Source organism: Oncorhynchus kisutch, linkage group LG10, assembly GCF_002021735.2.
Source record: "Oncorhynchus kisutch isolate 150728-3 linkage group LG10, Okis_V2, whole genome shotgun sequence".
Classification (NCBI taxonomy): domain Eukaryota; kingdom Metazoa; phylum Chordata; class Actinopteri; order Salmoniformes; family Salmonidae; genus Oncorhynchus; species Oncorhynchus kisutch.
In genome coordinates this window covers 67228119-67247251 of record NC_034183.2, presented here as the reverse complement: position 1 = coordinate 67247251, position 19133 = coordinate 67228119, and the positions used below count along the sequence as shown (strand labels likewise).

General features: G+C 43.0%; 2 protein-coding genes across 2 annotated transcripts; one reads left to right on the top strand and one right to left on the bottom strand.

Annotated features, from left to right (window-relative positions):
* Positions 1-514: 514 nt before the first annotated feature.
* On the top strand, positions 515-3207 carry LOC116375929 (zinc-binding protein A33-like). The gene is made up of 6 exons (XM_031834856.1): positions 515-1194; positions 1659-1754; positions 1838-2071; positions 2196-2218; positions 2324-2442; positions 2597-3207. The coding sequence occupies exons 1-6, from the start codon at positions 790-792 to the stop codon at positions 3166-3168; spliced, it is 1449 nt and encodes a 482-aa protein (XP_031690716.1). The 5' UTR covers positions 515-789; the 3' UTR covers positions 3169-3207.
* On the bottom strand, positions 3201-11715 carry LOC109897422 (RNA polymerase I-specific transcription initiation factor RRN3-like). Its single transcript, XM_031834855.1, has 17 exons — positions 11260-11715; positions 11078-11134; positions 10895-10984; positions 10667-10796; positions 10524-10583; positions 9948-10011; positions 9750-9819; positions 9311-9409; positions 9096-9191; positions 8856-8985; positions 8197-8327; positions 7956-8086; positions 7635-7819; positions 5387-5495; positions 5094-5246; positions 4858-4948; positions 3201-4747 (listed from the first exon to the last, which is right to left on the bottom strand). Exons 1-17 carry the CDS (start codon positions 11353-11355, stop codon positions 4595-4597), a joined length of 1845 nt encoding a protein of 614 aa, XP_031690715.1. The 5' UTR covers positions 11356-11715; the 3' UTR covers positions 3201-4594.
* Positions 11716-19133: the final 7418 nt, after the last annotated feature.

The window sequence follows — 19133 nt, the reverse complement described above, 5'->3', positions numbered from 1 at the left end:
GCTTTGCTCTATATGAGCATTCATTGGTGTCAAAAGCACTGGCATATAATTATTGCTTTAGATTACACAGTTATCCCCATTGTAAGTTTTATTTGCAAATAATTAATATAGTGCAAGGTACAAACAGGTATAACAGTTGTATACAATAGGTCATGTGTATGGCCTATTGTGTGTATGGTGTTTATGTTAGGCCTACATTGTACCTGCCTTTGTTATAAACATGTAAATTCATATGTTTTAGGAACACAATGTAATGTGAGGCCAATTTTATTTATGATGATTTTACCAATAATTTTGGTTGATCATATTTTCATCCTGCTTCATGAGATATATCTTGACAGTCGTCTTTCACTTTTCAGTCTTTTAAAGGCTTTTAAAATGATTGATTGTGTATCTATATCCACAACCTTTAACAATGTTGCAATTCAAAACATGTAACAGGTTCTAGGCTAAACCAGTTTGCAGCTATTCCACTTGTGACCAATAGGGCTCGACTTCCTGTTTCACGTTGCTGTCTGTCACGCAGTACTGTGTGTCTCTGGAGTCACACACAAACACAACTCAACAGACAGGAAAACAGCCTGCACTTTTAAGGTCTGGCATTACAACAAGAACAATGGAAGAATAGGCACTTTGAGTATCTGTTTTGAAAATCAAAAGGGAGGTGATTTCTGAAAGACAAAGTAAATAATCTCCACGTTTATATGCTTGACATGGGAATGTAGTATTGTTTAAGCCAGAGGATATCTTCTTCACAGACTCCCGGTACCTGATCAGGTGAAGACATACATGTCATCCAGTGTGTGTCTCCCAGAGGAGGATCTCTCCTGTCCTGTGTGCTGTGACATCTTCAGGGACCCTGTCCTCCTACCATGTAGCCACAGCTTTTGTAAGACCTGCCTACAATGCTACTGGAACACCTCAGCCCTCAGACAGTGCCCTGTCTGCAGGAGAAGAGCTTCCAAGCGCACCCCTCCCTCCAACCTGGCTCTGAAGAACCTCTGTGAAGCTTTGCAACAGGGCAGGATTCAGAGCTCAGTCGAGGGGAACCGTGTACTTTGTAGTCTACATGGAGAGAGACTCAGATTCTTCTGTCTGGTGGACAAGCAGCCTGTCTGTGTAGTGTGCCAAGCCTCGGAAATACACAAGAACCATGACTGCGTACCCACAGAGAAGGCAGCACAGGATTGCAAGGTGAGAGACTGAATAATAATTTAAATGACTAGTATGTATATGCATGAAATAATTTGGCAACGTCTGTTTTCATAGTTAACGTTGCCATTTTCTCATGTAAGGAGCCTGTGGCCCCTGGCAGTAGAATGCTGTTAATCAGGTCTATCCTGACAGTATATGTGAGTGTACAGTATTAGCAGAGAAATATAGCAGAGAAATTCCAAAGTGTGTAAAGTATTATATCTGATCTGCTGGTTGTACGTCAGTGAGTGGTGTTGATGGACATACAGTGTGTTTGCAGAGTAAAACATCTTTAAACATAATAAATTATCTCAGGTATTGAAAGGGTTATTTTAGTCAAGCGACACACCTGGCATTGAACCTATTGTTAATTTATTTCACATAATTAAATCTAGACGTTTAATAGAGTTACAGCTTGCTGCTTTCATAAGAAGCCTCATGTTAGAATACCCTCTGACTTCTAGGATGAGCTCAACGTAGCACTGAAAACCTTACAGCATACTCTGGACTCCCTCATTAGACTGAAGGGAACCTCTGAAGAGATGCTCGAGTCCATTAAGGTAATCTCCATAGATGTCATCTCAGTTTCCTTTTCATTAAAATGAACTCAAATCCATCAAGTTGTGCTCTAACTGCCCCTCAGAATCAGGCCCTGGAGGCAGAGAGGCAGATAAAGGATCTGTTTGTGGAACTCCACCAGTTCCTGTATGAGGAAGAGGCAGCGAGGCTATCTGCTCTGAAGGAGGAGGAAGAGGAGAAGATAGGGCTGATGAAGAGTATGGTGACAAAGGCTGCAGCAGGGATGTTATACCTCAAAGAGACTATAACAGTCATAACACAGGAGATGTCTGATGCTGATGACATGGCATTGCTCCAGGTTTGTACTGGCACAATTTACACATTACACACAAATTTTAAAAAGCCAGAATAATTGTTTTTGAGGAGAGGATGGGATTAATTTTTTTATTCAGCCACAATATTACACTTTCTTTGTTTTTCAGAATTGTAAAGCCACTATAGAGAGGTATGTTGAAATCCCCCACCTCTCTCTGTCGATCATTCTATTTTTTCCTCCCTCTCTCTGCTTTGGAATATTGAACCAGACAATTGTATTATTTTGTAATTTCAGAGCCCAGTGCACAGGGCAGGGCCCGGAGAGGATTTCAGGGGCGCTGATTGATGTGGCCAAGCACCTCTGTAACCTCAAGTACAGAGTCTGGAAGAAAATGCTTCTGCATGTTGAATATAGTAAGTCAATTTCAATGGTTAACAGAGATGAGGAGATAAGGAGGTTAACTCCCACAGCATTTTAACCTGGCAGAGAGAAGCTAAAACAGTGGTGAGTGACCCAAACCCTTTTCCTGTCTCTAACCCAGTCTCTGGCCCATTTCCTCCTCTTCAGCTCCTGTGACCTTGGACCCAAACACAGCCCACCCCTGCCTCTTCCTGTCACATGAGCTCACGTCCCTTCAGTACACCAGCCAGCCCCACCGTCTCCCTGACAACCCTGAACGCTTCCACATGAGTGCAGAGGTCCTGGGCATGACCGGGCTTAGCTCAGGAAGCCACAGCTGGGTAGTGGATACAGGATGTAACAACGACTGGATTCTGGGTGTGGCCTGTACGTCTGTCACCAGGAATGCGGAGGTCCAGGCCCGGCCAGAGAACGGGTTTTGGACCATGTGTCTGCGAGACAGGGAGTACAGAGCGATGACCTCACCCCCAACAGCCATGACAGTCACAGAGAAACTCAAGAGGGTCAGAGTGCAGCTGGACTGGGACAAGGGTCAAGTGTCTTTCTTTGACCCTGCTGATGACGATACACCCCTTTACTCTTTCTCACACAAGTTCACAGAGAAAGTGTTTCCGTATTTTTATACGCAAAGCAAACACCCTCTGAGAATCCTACCTGAGAGGATGTGTGTTACAGTGCAACAGAGTGGGACAGGACATCCCTGTACAGTTCCCGACTGATCATTTTTTACAATAAATTAATTTCTGTCAACCCACAAATAGTTTGACTTTTATTTACAGTTTGTCAACTATGTAATTGATACTCCATACATACAAGCACAAGTTTACAGATATGTTTCCCTTTTCATCTACTGCAGGTGACCTTTCTTACAAGTATCTGTTCTGGTTAAGAATTTCAATAAGGGAACATGTTTACAATTTGTAAAATTATATAAATACAGTGCCTTGCGAAAGTATTCGGCCCCCTTGAACTTTGCGACCTTTTGCCACATTTCAGGCTTCAAACATAAAGATATAAAACTGTATTTTTTTTGAGGAATCAACAACAAGTGGGACACAATCATGAAGTGGAACGACATTTATTGGATATTTCAAACTTTTTTAACAAATCAAAAACTGAAAAATTGGGCGTGCAAAATTATTCAGCCCCCTTAAGTTAATACATTGTAGCGCCACCTTTTGCTGCGATTACAGCTGTAAGTCGCTTGGGGTATGTCTCTATCAGTTTTGCACATCGAGAGACTGGCATTTTTTCCCATTCCTCCTTGCAAAACAGCTTGAGCTCAGTGAGGTTGGATGGAGAGCATTTGTGAACAGCAGTTTTCAGTTCTTTCCACAGATTCTCGATTGGATTCAGGTCTGGACTTTGACTTGGCCATTCTAACACCTGGATATGTTTATTTTTGAACCATTCCATTGTAGATTTTGCTTTATGTTTTGGATCATTGTCTTGTTGGAAGACAAATCTCCGTCCCAGTCTCAGGTCTTTTGCAGACTCCATCAGGTTTTCTTCCAGAATGGTCCTGTATTTGGCTCCAAGCAGTTTTATATCTTTATGTTTGAAGCCTGAAATGTGGCAAAAGGTCGCAAAGTTCAAGGGGGCCGAATACGTTCGCAAGGCACTGTATGTGTTGTTCAGAACTTGACACAAATTGTAGATCAGACAACCAAAATCAATGAACCATTGAAAGTGTCAGATATTTTGTTTTTGTAAATACAGTTACCTTCGCTGAGAACACAAAATCTTACGATTTTCCCATCCTAGCTAAAACAAATACATTTTCCATAGATGAGTTAAATGAACTTATTCACTATTAACCAGTTATAACATGTTAACTGCTTTAACAGAACCATTATTATAAAATTAATAGCTCTAGTCACGCATTGTACACTGTGTTCATAATCTTTTGCATCCTGGAGTAGGTTCTTGATGGGGTGGTGATTGTAGATGGTTCCGACTGATACTTCTCTTCAGTGATGATAGGGAAGGATGTACCCGTCCATTTTAAACCGGTCTATGGTAAGATCATTTAATATTCCATTTGAAAACTTTAAAGCTGGGTGTCTCTGTATGAAGGCGCTCAGGGTTGTAGAATAGTCCATTTTTCTGGGGGTTGTGGATTAGTCCATGTTAAATACAGGGGTGTCAGAAGGGTCTCTGTAGGAAGGAGATGGGCGGCGAGCCCACACTGCTGGGGCTGTGGAGGTGTGACTCATACGAGCCAGGGGTCATACCCATCACCCCCTTTGTCTCCGGCGTCTCCCCTCGCAGGAAGTCATCCTCATCTGCATCCGAGCACTGAGACAGAGAGAAAACAGCCAATCAAACCACAAAAACAACCAATAGGGAGACACACAGCATCCAATCATGTGTGTCCCTGAGAGAATACAAGACTGTCTGTGTTCTACCGGTCTGACTCTCTTGGTGGTGACGGTGTCCACCTCAGTGTCTGCTGGCTCCTCCCACACCTGGTAGAGGGGCTCGATGAGTTTACTTGACCTGGAGAGGAGAGAAGAAAAACATGATCAGAAATGGAAAATTAACTCTCTTCTTAGAGTTCAGGTTGCACTACTGCCATTTCCAACCAATTTCTCCTGTTTTGTGCCTACTGATATGTGGTCCCTGAGAAGGGTTCATGGGTTACCTCTTGAGCACGTAGGGGTCGAAGGGGAAGAAACTGTCCAGGGGGTTGGTGTTGGTGGACACACAGTCGCCCCCCACGGAGCTGCGGACCACGGGGAGAACATGGCGGTTGTTCCTCTCGATGATGGTATAGCAGAACACCAACTGGTACTTTCTGTGGATGGATGGATACACGTCTGGGTCAAACAACAACTTCACATTTTTAGAAGCAGACAGAAACTAACACAGTGCTGTAGCAGAGTGTAATTGATGTGTGACTGGCTAAAAGGGTGGTTGGTCGGTGTACCACTGTACCTGGTGATGGCAGCAAACATGTTGGTGACGGCAGGCAGGCAGACCTTCAGAGGGTTGAGCTGACACATCACTATCCTCTCTAGGTTGAGACTCTGCAGGTACGCCAGCCCTGGGAGGGAAACAGACACAGTTATATAATACTAGAAACTGGTAGAGAACCCCCCCTTACAGACACACAGTTATACTTTCGCAAGGCACTGTATTCGGCCCCCTTGAACTTTGCGACCTTTTTGCCACATTTCAGGCTTCAAACATAAAGATATAAAACTGTATTTTTTTGTGAAGAATCAACAACAAGTGGGACACAATCATGAAGTGGAACGACATTTATTGGATATTTCAAACTTTTTTAACAAATCAAGAACTGAAAAATTGGGCGTGCAAAATTATTCAGCCCCCTTAAGTTAATACTTTGTAGCGCCACCTTTTGCTGCGATTACAGCTGTAAGTCGCTTGGGGTATGTCTCTATCAGTTTTGCACATCGAGAGACTGACATTTTTTCCCATTCCTCCTTGCGAAACAGCTCGAGCTCAGTGAGGTTGGATGGAGAGCATTTGTGAACAGCAGTTTTCAGTTCTTTCCACAGATTCTCGATTGGATTCAGGTCTGGACTTTGCCATTCTAACACCTGGATATGTTTATTTTTGAACCATTCCATTGTAGATTTTGCTTTATGTTTTGGATCATTGTCTTGTTGGAAGACAAATCTCCGTCCCAGTCTCAGGTCTTTTGCAGACTCCATCAGGTTTTCTTCCAGAATGGTCCTGTATTTGGCTCCATCCATCTTCCCATCAATTTGAACCATCTTCCCTGTCCCTGCTGAAGAAAAGCAGGCCCAAACCATGATGCTGCCACCACCATGTTTGACAGTGGGGATGGTGTGTTCAGGGTGATGGGCTGTGTTGCTTTTACGCCAAACATAACGTTTTGCATTGTTGCCAAAAAGTTTAATTTTGGTTTCATCTGACCAGAGCACCTTCTTCCACATGTTTGGTGTGTCTCCCAGGTGGCTTGTGGCAAACTTTAAACAACACTTTTTATGGATATCTTTAAGAAATGGCTTTCTTCTTGCCACTCTTCCATAAAGGCCAGATTTGTGCAATATACGACTGATTGTTGTCCTATGGACAGAGTCTCCCACCTCAGCTGTAGATCTCTTCAGTTCATCCAGAGTGATCATGGGCCTCTTGGCTGCATCTCTGATCAGTCTTCTCCTTGTATGAGCTGAAAGTTTAGAGGGACGGCCAGGTCTTGGTAGATTTGCAGTGGTCTGATACTCCTTCCATTTCAATATTATCGCTTGCACAGTGCTCCTTGGGATGTTTAAAGCTTGGGAAATCTTTTTGTATCCAAATCCGGCTTTAAACTTCTTCACAACAGTATCTCGGACCTGCCTGGTGTGTTCCTTGTTCTTCATGATGCTCTCTGCGCTTTTAACGGACCTCTGAGACTATCACAGTGCAGGTGCATTTATACGGAGACTTGATTACACACAGGTGGATTGTATTTATCATCATTAGTCATTTAGGTCAACATTGGATCATTCAGAGATCCTCACTGAACTTCTGGAGAGAGTTTGCTGCACTGAAAGTAAAGGGGCTGAATAATTTTGCACGCCCAAAAGTTTTTGATTTGTTAAAAAAGTTTGAAATATCCAATAAATGTCGTTCCACTTCATGATTTTGTCCCACTTGTTGTTGATTCTTCACAAAAACATACAGTTTTATATCTTTATGTTTGAAGCCTGAAATGTGGCAAAAGGTCGCAAAGTTCAAGGGGGCCGAATACTTTCGCAAGGCACTGTATAATACTGTAAACTGGTAGAGAGCCCCCCCCCCTTACAGACACACAGTTATATAATACTGGAAACTGGTAGAGAGCCCCCCCTTACAGACACACAGTTATATAATGCTGGAAACTGGTAGAGAGCCCCCCCTTACAGACACACAGTTATATAATACTGGAAACTGGTAGAGAGCCCCCCCTTACAGACACACAGTTATATAATACTGGAAACTGGTAGAGAGCCCCCCCTTACAGACACACAGTTATATAATACTGGAAACTGGTAGAGAGCCCCCCCTTACAGACACACAGTTATATAATACTGGAAACTGGTAGAGAGCCCCCCTTACAGACACACAGATTGCCAGGCCAGTGAGAGAGAGAGATATACTGTATATATATTAACTTTTTTATTTTTTATCTGTGCAAGTATGTGTTTTACACGCATGTGTAATCCCCTACCTTTCTTCATGTTGCCCTCCAGGATGCTCCTGTGTCTGAAGATGAGTGTGTAGAAGACAGCCTGGCAGGCGTTGTAGAAGGGCCCGTGTAGCGTGATGTCACAGTAGGCCCGGGAGCCGGAGTCCTGGCTGTCTATGTATAGGTGGAGCCAGGGGACCAGCAGGTCCAGACACGCACGTACCGTACTGCAGGACGGAGAACAGTCAGAGAATCTTAGTTAGGGAGTTAGGAGGGACCAGAGAGTATGCTGCGTAGAACCAACCACACCCCAACATGCTCTAAGGAGCCCTTTCTGATCAGCAAAAGTAGGGTGTGACTCACGCGACGGGCAGGAAGTTGGCACGGGCCAGGAAGCTACCCATGTAGCCAGCGGCAGATTGTCGCAGTACTGCCGGGTGAGACTGGCTCTGCAGTAACCTCCACAGGTGTTCCAGAAACGCCTCTGCCAGAGCCTGAGAGAGGGGTCAAACACACAGCCAATCAATCGAGTTACCCACTCAACTGTTCTATAAAATGCCACTACTATAAAGCCGCACGGATGCACACTGTTGCGAGTACTGACCAGTCTGAAGCTGCAGAGGTAGAAGAGGGCGTATTGGACGTGACAGGAGGCGTGTGTAGGTAGGATAAGTTTATCAAACACACACACCAGGTCCTTGTACAGATCCTTAGTCCGCTCCACATCCAGACAACCTGCCAGAGAGAGAGAGAGAGAGAGTAGAGGGGGAGAGAGATGGAGGGGTGGAAGGGGAGAGAGAGTAGAGGGGTAGAGAGAGTAAAGGGGGAGAGAGATAGAGGGGTGGAAGGGGAGAGAGAGTAGAGGGGTAGAGAGAGTAGAGGGGGAGAGAGATGGAGGGGTGGAAGGGGAGAGAGAGTAGAGGGGTAGAGAGAGTAGAGGGGTAGAGAGATAGAGGGGTAGAGAGATAGAGGGGTAGAGAGATAGAGGGGTAGAGAGATAGAGGGGTAGAGAGATAGAGGGGTAGAGAGATAGAGGGGTAGAGAGATAGAGGGGTAGAAGGGGAGAGAGAGTAGAGGGGTAGAGAGAGTAAAGGGGGAGAGAGGGGTGGAAGGGGAGAGAGAGTAGAGGGGTAGAGAGAGTAGAGGGGTAGAGAGAGTAAAGGGGGAGAGAGATAGAGGGGTGAAAGGGGAGAGAGAAAGGAAGCAGAGTAAGCACTGTCTTGTCATATGTCTAGTGAGTGTGTGTGAAGACCCTGTGCTCACCGTTGACGTGGCACATGTCCTTGATGAAGGCCAGCAGCACAACCATGAGAGTGTCCAGTCTCTCAGCGACAGGGTGGACCATCACATTGGTCCCTGCCGGACTGGACTTCACTGAACAGACATCCTCATCCTGTGTGAGAGAGAGAGATGAGGGAAACGTCACACCACATCAGTCGCAAAATGGAGAACTATCACACCAGTGACTGTTGTAAGTAAAACATAGCAGATCTAGTCAGTCACCATGTCAAAGAGGCCCTCCTCCTCCTGCTCTCCTTTCAACTCCTGCTGCACAGTGTTCTCCTCCACCTCCTCTATCTCTCCCCGGGGAGCACTCACCTGGAACACAACACACCGTGTTAGCACACAAAAAACACCTATTTCTCAGTGAAGAACTGGAAAGCCAAAACACACACACACACACAGGAGCAACTGTGGCTTAACTAACACACACTTACGTCCAGTTTGAGCATTCTACTGATGATGAGTTCCAGGACGTCTCGTCGTAGAGAGGGGATGTACACCGCCACCCGCAGAAGGTTATGGACATAACACTCCTGGGGAGAGTGAAAGACAACCATACTGTACAACAACCTGACGGAAGGTTATGGACATAACACTCCTGTGGAGAGTGAAAGACAACCATACTGTACAACAACCTGACAGAAGGTTATGGACATAACACTCCTGGGGAGAGTGAAAGACAACCATACTGTACAACAACCTGACAGAAGGTTATGGACATAACACTCCTGGGGAGAGTGAAAGACAACCATACTGTACAACAACCTGATAGAAGGTTATGGACATAACACTCCTGGGGAGAGTGAAAGACAACCATACTGTACAACAACCTGACAATAAAAAAAAACATTACCAACCGCAGCCACTGCTTACCAGGGTTCTGGAAGATTTCTGCACAAAAGGAAAGTTTTCAATCAGAATGGGCATCAGGAAACAGCTGGTGCTGAAATGAGAAGGACAAAAAAATATGTTTGTTACCAGTTAGCATTGGGGGTCAACAATTCCCAAGGTCAGACCTGGGTCTGAAAATGATCCAGCAACATGTTGTAGGATTGTCTTATGGCTACGTACGATGGGACATATCTGCCAATCAGCTGCAGGGCCTGGTGACACTGGTCAAAACTTCTTGGAAGGTCTTCAAATCAAGAAAGAAGAGAAAGGGTTAAAACTGCAGAAATGAAAAAGTATTTGCCGTTTTAAACTAACATCTAATGTTGAACAAGTTGGATCTGTGAACTGGGTGTCATTATACCCTTTATATTGCAATGGAACGTTGATTCTGTAACGTTTGAAGTAAAAACAAAAGTGTAACATTGAAGTAAAACTAAGATTTATAAGGAGGTCTGTCAGCCTGACTAATCAGTAACCATAAGGGGTGGGACTCCTGCAGTGAAAGTCCCCAGTGCTAGAGTCTCCGTGCATTATCTTATCTACACCTCACCTCCCCTCTTATCATCCTCACTCTTCAAGGACTTTAGAGGTGTGCCTAGTTTCCCTAAAAGGACGAGTGGAGCAGCCTTTTACCAACTGCAGTCTCAGGTCACTATGAATTTACTGCAGTGTGTATTTCAATGAAACATTTCAGGGACTGTCTGTTGAACAACCTTGGTTTTCCATCGCAAACAGTAATGAAACAGTAACACCTACTTTCATCGTCATCATCAGAGTCCGAGATGTCCACTCCTCCCTCACAGATCTTCACTCTCTCTGGAAAGGAAGGAAAAACAACACGTCTTCAAAGTAGCCATATTGAGTTATCAGAATGTCCACGCAGACAGACAGGAACTCACTGGGTTTGAAGTTGGAGACCACCATCTTGAGGCAGGCCCGGAGGTAGACCGTCTGGGCAGATACCAGGTTACTGAGGAAGGACAGATACTCCTCCACTACGGCAGGGCTTCGGCCCAGCCACGGAAGCCTCTGGTTCACAGAGACACAAGGGGTAGATACAGCATTAGAAAACTGTTCCTGGACTGGGCAGTACTGTCCATCTCTTGATTCAAGTGTTCCATCCTCACCAGAGCCACATAGATCAGCTGCTCATGGTCTTTGCTGAGTTGTGTCACACAATTCCGGAACTCCTGCAGCCAGTTGATGATTTGGGCATCCTGTCAAAAAAGACATTCTATTATCATTAAGACCTCTGGAAATGTCCTTGTTACACTGTACATGTAGCAAAACTGCTAGTCGTGCTCATTTACCTTGATATCTGGATCTGCCAGCTGATGTTTCAACAACTCATAGTCACTGGTGTCTCCCTTGAAAAACAACCAACCAGCAGCAAATACTGTCATATGTATACCAGGTTATAACTACATTCCAGAGTGAATCACATAAGTGTCTAAGGCATCCAAGTTTGGTGTCACTGGATTGGAAATCTCACCTGTTTGAATTTCGCTAACGTGGCAACAACATTTCCCCCAAACCGCACCGTCTTCAAGGGGGGAGTGTTCATGAAATCTCTCCCCTCAATCTCCATGCTTTACACACACGCGCTGGGGAGGGAATGATGGCAACAATAGCGTGCGAATAAATTGACTGAGCTACAGAGTGGTAAGCAAGTATTGTGAACCATAAAGCATGACAACACAATACAGTTAGCTTATATACAGCTTGCTATAAATGTGCTAGCTACTATTAGTTTGATGGTAATGCGTTCACAGAAACGTATTTGAAAGGCTTCAGTCTTACAAATAAAATGAAATAAGTGTTCAGATAGCTACAATTCTATTTGCAACGCAAAATGCTGTTTCGATCGTGATACGATGAAACGTGCCTTCTCCATGCCGCTAACTTCACAACAGGAAGACAGAATGGTGACCGATTTTATTTACGGAAATGAATGGTAGATTCTTCTTCCTGTACTAGCGCCGTGGTCTTCTATGGTGCTTTACTGCAACCTACCGTGGCGGAGCAATAGGCATATTTGATAGAACAGTTCCATCAGAACATGTCACCTTTGCCATCGCTGCCTATCTGGATTGAGCGTTATCAATCCGACTCTAATACTGCACTCTACATTTATGGGGAGGGATTAGAACATTGGACACGGCATTTGGGCTCCCGAGTGGCGCAGCTGTCTAAGGCGTCACTACAGTCCCTGGTTCGAATCCAGGCTGAATCACATCCGGCCGTGATTTGGAGTCCCATAGGGCGGCGCACAATTAGCCCAGCGTAGTCTGGGGTAGGCCCTCATTGTAAGGAAGAATTTGTTCTTAACTGACATGCCTAGTTAAATAAATGCTACATAAAATTGCAGGGAATGTTTTTTCAAGCGGTAGTGAATAATTGACAGCGCTTACCTCAATTCAAGGCGTGGTGAAATCATGAACATTCATGATGTACTTGTCCTGCTCTGAGTGTGTGTCTCTTCCAGCAGTTCATCCAGCAGGCTCCCCACATGGCGCATGGCTTCAACCTGGGCATGTAGCCTGGTCTCATACACAACATAGTAAATGTACATTCGGAACTATCAAAGTATAATTATATGTTTTATTTGGTATGGTTACATAAGACAGATGGTTATTATTATGGTTATGAAATTAGTGTGTTGGTCGGGGTGGATGGGTAGGCATATAACACAAATGTCTACCAACCCAAAGGTTGTGAGTGCAAATCTCATCAGGGATAACTTGAGCATTTTAGCTAATTAGCACATTTTCAACTACTTACTACTTTTTAACTATGCAACTGCTTAGCATGTTAGCTAACCCTTCCCCTAACCCCAATTGGCCCAGCGTCGTCCAGGTTTGGTCGGTGTAGGTCATCATTGTAAATAAGAATTTGTTCTTAACTGACTTGCCTAGTTAAATAAAAAAATAGATCTACAATGCAACGCATTGGCTTTAGGCACATTTATTCCCACTGAATTACCAGATATCTACTCAATACTCTGTCGCTATATCTCAACACTACTCATCCACTCAAAGCCCAACACATCCACTCAGACATACCTGTACACATTACATACCTGTACGTATTACATTTCGGTCATTGAAAATGTTGTGCCCATTAGGCACAAACTGGTTGAATAATTTCAACAACAAAAAATGCAATGTGATGACTTTGAATCAACAGTGATTCAACCAGTTTGTGTCCAGTGCAGTGGCGATTTTAGCATGTAAATCTTGGTGGGGCAAACTAAACATTATTATTTTTTAGATCCATCCCAGCAAAGCCACTACACAACACAACAATAAACAATACATTAATTGCACTATAACGGTTACAAATGGTTCCCACAAACTGTTAGGGCCTACATAAAGCTGTCCCAACAGCAGAGTCCCAACACCTTACCACTGCTACACCTGGCTATCAGTGGAGCCTTGTCTGGCAGCGAAACAGTTAATTCAGCCTCATTTACTGCCTTTTAAAAACAACATAGCTGATATGGCTGACTTGCTTAAACAAATGTGGTTTCCACTGACAATTTAGATATACAAACTATGGCATTTAGATGTACAAACTATAGCATTTAGATGTACAAACTATGGCATTTAGATGTACAAACTATGGCATTTAGATGTACAAACTACGGCATTTAGATGTACAAACTATGGCATTTAGATGTACAAACTATGGCATTTAGATGTACAAACTACGGCATTTAGATGTACAAACTATGGCATTTAGATGTACAAACAATGGAATTTAGATGTACAAACTATGGCATAAGTGGATGACGAGCGAATAAGAGGCAATCTGTAATTCGATTAAGACATTAATGAACGAGGTAGGATGGACGTAGACAATATAACTATTTGCTCAGCACTTTTGAAATGTACAGCAACAGAATTCAGAACATGGACCTTTCTTACAGTATTCTCCCTGTACACCAAGTCAGAACTGTAGGATAAATAAAAGGGGCATATAAGCAGACAATGAAACCTCTTACAAAATTAAATTATGACATTTTGCTAAAACAGGCTATAGGCTACATGTACACCAAGTCAGAACAGTAGGCTAAATTATGAGGGGGAAAAGGGACCAAATTATTAGGGTGAGGCACATGGGCTGTTAACAGCTTACTACACAACATACACTTAGTATTACTTTATTAGCTACAGTATACATATCTCCCTGGCATATAACATCATTTATGCAGCAGCATACAAGACATTTTTGGATTCACCTTGTTGTGCTGTGCTCACGGCGGTCCTTCTTGGGCAAACTTTGTCATCAAAGTCCGGCATTCTCTGGATTTATGGTTCTTTCAAGACAACTGGGAACTCTGAAAAAAACAAGGTTGAATCATGTTGACATCAGTGATTTTCTGGTCAGCGCTCTAGAAAGAGACTCCAGTTCCCGACTTGCAATTCCGAGTTGGATGATTGTTCAAGACTTATTTTCCCAGTCGGAGCTCCTATATGTATATACAGTACAGTTTTTTTTTTTACGTTACAGCCTTATTCTAAAATGGATTAAATAAAAAAATCCACCCAGCAATCTGCTCACCCCATAATGACAAAGTGAAAATAGGTTTTAATAAATTATTACGCATTGTATACTCAATGCCAGTACAATAAACATATGAGAAGTTTCTCCCACCCCAGATCGGGTTGAGACATAAAAATCTAAAGTACCATCAATTGCAATTCTAGCAACGTGATCTACGTGATTCGCTGCCTGTGCGGCTTATTTTTCATAGGAGAACCTCAAGGGAGTTACGCACTAGAACAGGGTTCCCCAACTGATTTTGGCCCACAGGTTGTTTTATTTGGCCCCCAAATCTTTCTGAGAGACATTTTTATTTATTTATTTTGTATTATTTTGGGGGGCATGAAAGACTGTAAAAACACCAGGAAATCAGCTCCAAGTGATTTTAATTTAAGAAATCTGTTCCCAAGTATTCTCAAATGTAAGCAAGGTTTAAAATTATTATGTTTTAGTCAAACATTATATCTGTTTGGGCTTCTTGCAGGCAATTTGCAATCCACAAAATATTTGTAATTTTGTTCTGGTCCACCGACCTTCCGCTCAAGAAAAACAATTGGCAAGCGGCTGAATCTAGTTGATGATCCCTGCACTAGAATGTATGAGCACTGAAGTGCCTTTTGATGTGCTGACCCCAACAGCCACCCCAGTGGCCCTCCATTTCATAGAGTGAGGACATTAGTGAGTTATTTTACTTTGGAATTGAACAAGTCAGCAAAAACAAACGCAGTGCGATGTTGACAAACACCAAAGTTTCAGAGAGATGTTCTGGATCCATTCCTGAGATACTTTAGTCCCCAGAGGTCTTAACCTAGAGAAGGACCATAGTATTATTTTGTGAAGGGCCACATCCCTTTGTTTGTCAAGTGACAACCCCCCCCCCTTTTTGTACTTGTTGATTACTCATGCAGGGAGCCTGCTAGCTCTCTAACTGTTGTCCAAACCAGTTTTAGACCTCTTTTCCTAAGCTTTTGATGTTTTTTGTTGTTATCCCTAGTTTTGCTTAGCCCTGTTGTTTATATTCCAATACCCAACATATTGAACATGTATTATATAGTAAAGGTTGTATATCAATTACACCTACTGCAGTTGAAAAAAAGCTTGCCCAGTTTTCCAATAGTTTTTTTACTGGTTCCACTTCTGTAGTTCATCACTAGGTGGGGACATTGACCACTGTACCCCACACCCTGAGTATCAACCAGTATGGTCTACTACACCATCTCTCATTAGCGCCACCAGTTTAAGAGTTTTCACCATAATTGTCTGCCCCATGCCCCATATGAACTTGTCCATTCCCTTTGTGATTATTCTGAAAAATGCCATTGAAAGCCAAAAATGTAAATCTTTTAAACTGGCTTAATAAAAGTAGGAATTTTTAATGGTGAGCAAGCCTTGCGCCTTTTCCTTGCCAATGATGTTTACACATTTTTAGGTTGCACCTCAACTCACATTGGTTGAGCACCCTCTACTTCTTTCCAAATGGGTCCAGAGGCTGTCATAACCTGCTTGGGTAATGAGGGGGTGGATTTTTTTCTCAAAGATTTTACCACTTTCCAGAATTGACCTGGATTTCCAACACACTCAGATACACAATTCAAAAAGTATATTGACTTTGCTTATCTAACCAGAGTAAGACATCTATTTCTCGAATGTCTGAAGGACTGCCAGTCACAGGAAGAATCAGTCAATCGAGCCATAGATTGACTTTCATTAAATATTTCTGACAATTCATGCGTGAACTATGGGTTACCTATGTCCTTTACCCTTCATCTCCTACGTGGGGGATTCTTATCTACAACAGAGTTAAACAGAGAGGTCAAACGTTTAAGGGCCTGATCCCAGTCAGAGATACAGGAAATGTTGTTCATTGAAAGTTCTAACATGTCTCTTTGTAATAATGCGTGTACATGATTTAGGTAGCTTAGTATCGCTAATGCAGGCAATGGGACAATGGTCTCTGAGCTTGTTAGCAAAGATTCCATTAGCTCTATACTTTCAGAATGATATCCAAAATAGTAGATTTCTTAGGGTGTTTTAAGTTGGGGCAAGCTGATTTAGTTACCAGTTGAGTTAAATTTAGCTTAGTACAAATATATGTCAGTCTATCTGATACTGGCATCAACCAATCCAGGTTAAGAACACCCAAAATTCAGAATTCAGAATGAGTATAGTTAGCAAGTCAGATAATTTGCTAAGAGCAAATGGGAGGGCCAATGGAGGGCAATAAACTCCCACTAATGTTAGTTGAGCATTATTATTTTCAGAGCTGGTCATGGGTGCACCTCAGCCACGCTCAAGGTCCTAAACGATATCTTAACCGCCATCGATAAGAAACATTACTGTGCAGCTGTATTCATTGATCTGGCCAAGGCTTTCGACTCTGTCAATCACCACATCCTCATCGGCAGACTCGACAGCCTTGGTTTCTCAAATGATTGCCTCGCCTGGTTCACCAACTACTTCTCTGATAGAGTTCAGTGTGTCAAATCGGAGGGTCTGCTGTCCGGACCTCTGGCAGTCTCTATGGGGGTGCCACAGGGTTCAATTCTTGGACCGACTCTCTTCTCTGTGTACATCAACGAGGTCGCTCTTGCTGCTGGTGAGTCTCTGATCCACCTCTACGCAGACGACACCATTCTGTATACTTCTGGCCCTTCTTTGGACACTGTGTTAACAACCCTCCAGGCAAGCTTCAATGCCATACAATTCTCCTTCCGTGGCCTCCAATTGCTCTTAAATACAAGTAAAACTAAATGCATGCTCTTCAACCGATCGCTACCTGCACCTACCCGCCTGTCCAACATCACTACTCTGGACGGCTCTGACTTAGAATACGTGGACAACTACAAATACTTAGGTGTCTGGTTAGACTGTAAACTCTCCTTCCAGACCCATATCAAACATCTCCAATCCAAAGTTAAATCTAGAATTGGCTTCCTGTTTCGCAAGAAAGCATCTTTCACTCATGCTGCCAAACATACCCTTGTAAAACTGACTATCCTACCGATCCTTGACTTTGGCGATGTCATTTACAAAATAGCCTCCAATACCCTACTCAACAAATTGGATGCAGTCTATCACAGTGCAATCCGTTTTGTCACCAAAGCCCCATATACTACCCACCATTGCGACCTGTACGCTCTCGTTGGCTGGCCCTCGCTTCATACTCGTCGCCAAACCCACTGGCTCCATGTCATCTACAAGACCCTGCTAGGTAAAGTCCCCCCTTATCTCAGCTCGCTGGTCACCATAGCATCTCCCACCTGTAGCACACGCTCCAGCAGGTATATCTCTCTAGTCACCCCCAAAACCAATTCTTTCTTTGGCCGCCTCTCCTTCCAGTTCTCTGCTGCCAATGACTGAAACGAACTATAAAAATCTCAAACTGGAAACACTTATCTCCCTCACTAGCTTTAAGCACCAACTGTCAGAGCAGCTCACAGATTACTGCACCTGTACATAGCCCACCTATAATTTAGCCCAAACAACTACCTCTTTCCCTACTGTATTTTATTTATTTATTTATTTAGCTCCTTTGCACCCCATTATTTTTATTTCTACTTTGCACATTCTTGCATTGCAAATCTACCATTCCAGTGTTTTACTTGCTATATTGTATTTACTTTGCCACCATGGCCTTTTTTTGCCTTTACCTCCCTTCTCACCTCATTTGCTCACATCGTATATAGACTTGTTTATACTGTATTATTGACTGTATGTTTGTTTTACTCCATGTGTAACTCTGCGTCGTTCTATTTGTCAAACTGCTTTGCTTTATCTTGGCCAGGTCGCAATTGTAAATGTGAACTTGTTCTCAACTTGCCTACCTGGTTAAATAAAGGTGAAATAAAAAAATAAAAATTATTACAAAGGCTCACATTTAGGACAATCCATTCAAATTGCTTGGGGACAGAGGTGGTAATACATTCAAGTTGTTCTTCATGAATGTGGAGACACCTCCACTTCTGCCAGCACTGTCAGATCTTTAAACATTATATCCATTTTGAAACATATCAGAGTCTGGCACATACTTTTTTAACCAAGTCTCAGTAATTAACAAAATGTCAGAGTTAGTTTGAGAAGCCAGAATTTCAATAAGATCCATTTTCGAAATCAAACTTCTGACGTTTACATGAATCTGTCCAAGACCACAGCTGTGGGATTTCAGATCGTCTCTAACACAAACACGCTATGATCAGTAGGTAACCCTCTATATGAAATGGCCATGGGGTTGGCTTGAAATTGTATAGATACAAGATTGCTTAGAACTGTGCAATTTGGTCTATGCCTTGAGCAAGGACGTGGAATAATGCAAGACTCGATTGGGGTTACCTGTTTCGGACAGTTTTAGGTTACCTGTAATTACATTATCGTTTTCAAGCGAGTAAAAAATGATACTCTAGGCCGTTTATAAGATCTCGAAAAGCGCGGTAGCAGACAAGTCTGGATGTATTTTTACTTTTGATACTGAGACGCGCTGTCTGTTGCAGATCATCATTCTTCCTGTTAGGTCCAGTTATTCAGAAACGCTAAATGCGCGCTCTACCTCCTTTCCAATCCAAGGGTCTATTCCTCGCGCACATAGAACCTAACACTTTCATGTAGACTACATATTTATCATTTAACTTTTAAAATGTATTACCTTTTGTGGTATGTGGCATAAAAACAACGATTCAAAATGTTTTAATCCGATGCGCATGCGCACAGTGTCCAAAATACAATTCCAGCCTCAAAATGGTTTAACATTTTAACCAGGTTTCCATCCCAATTTTTTACGCGAGTAAAGTACACGTTGGATAAAAAAAGTCACGACATCATGGGAAA

Coding starts and splice junctions, on each gene's coding strand:
- LOC116375929 (XM_031834856.1), top strand. CDS start 790: ATGTCATCCAGTGTGTGTCTCCCAGAGGAGGATCTCTCCTGTCCTGTG. Junction 1,755..1,837: donor AGATGCTCGAGTCCATTAAG/GTAATCTCCATA, acceptor ACTGCCCCTCAG/AATCAGGCCCTGGAGGCAGA. Junction 2,443..2,596: donor GCTTCTGCATGTTGAATATA/GTAAGTCAATTT, acceptor CCTCCTCTTCAG/CTCCTGTGACCTTGGACCCA.
- LOC109897422 (XM_031834855.1), bottom strand. CDS start 11,355: ATGGAGATTGAGGGGAGAGATTTCATGAACACTCCCCCCTTGAAGACG. Junction 8,328..8,855: donor GGACATGTGCCACGTCAACG/GTGAGCACAGGG, acceptor TCTCTCTGGCAG/GTTGTCTGGATGTGGAGCGG. Junction 4,949..5,093: donor GACCCCTACGTGCTCAAGAG/GTAACCCATGAA, acceptor TCTCCTCTCCAG/GTCAAGTAAACTCATCGAGC.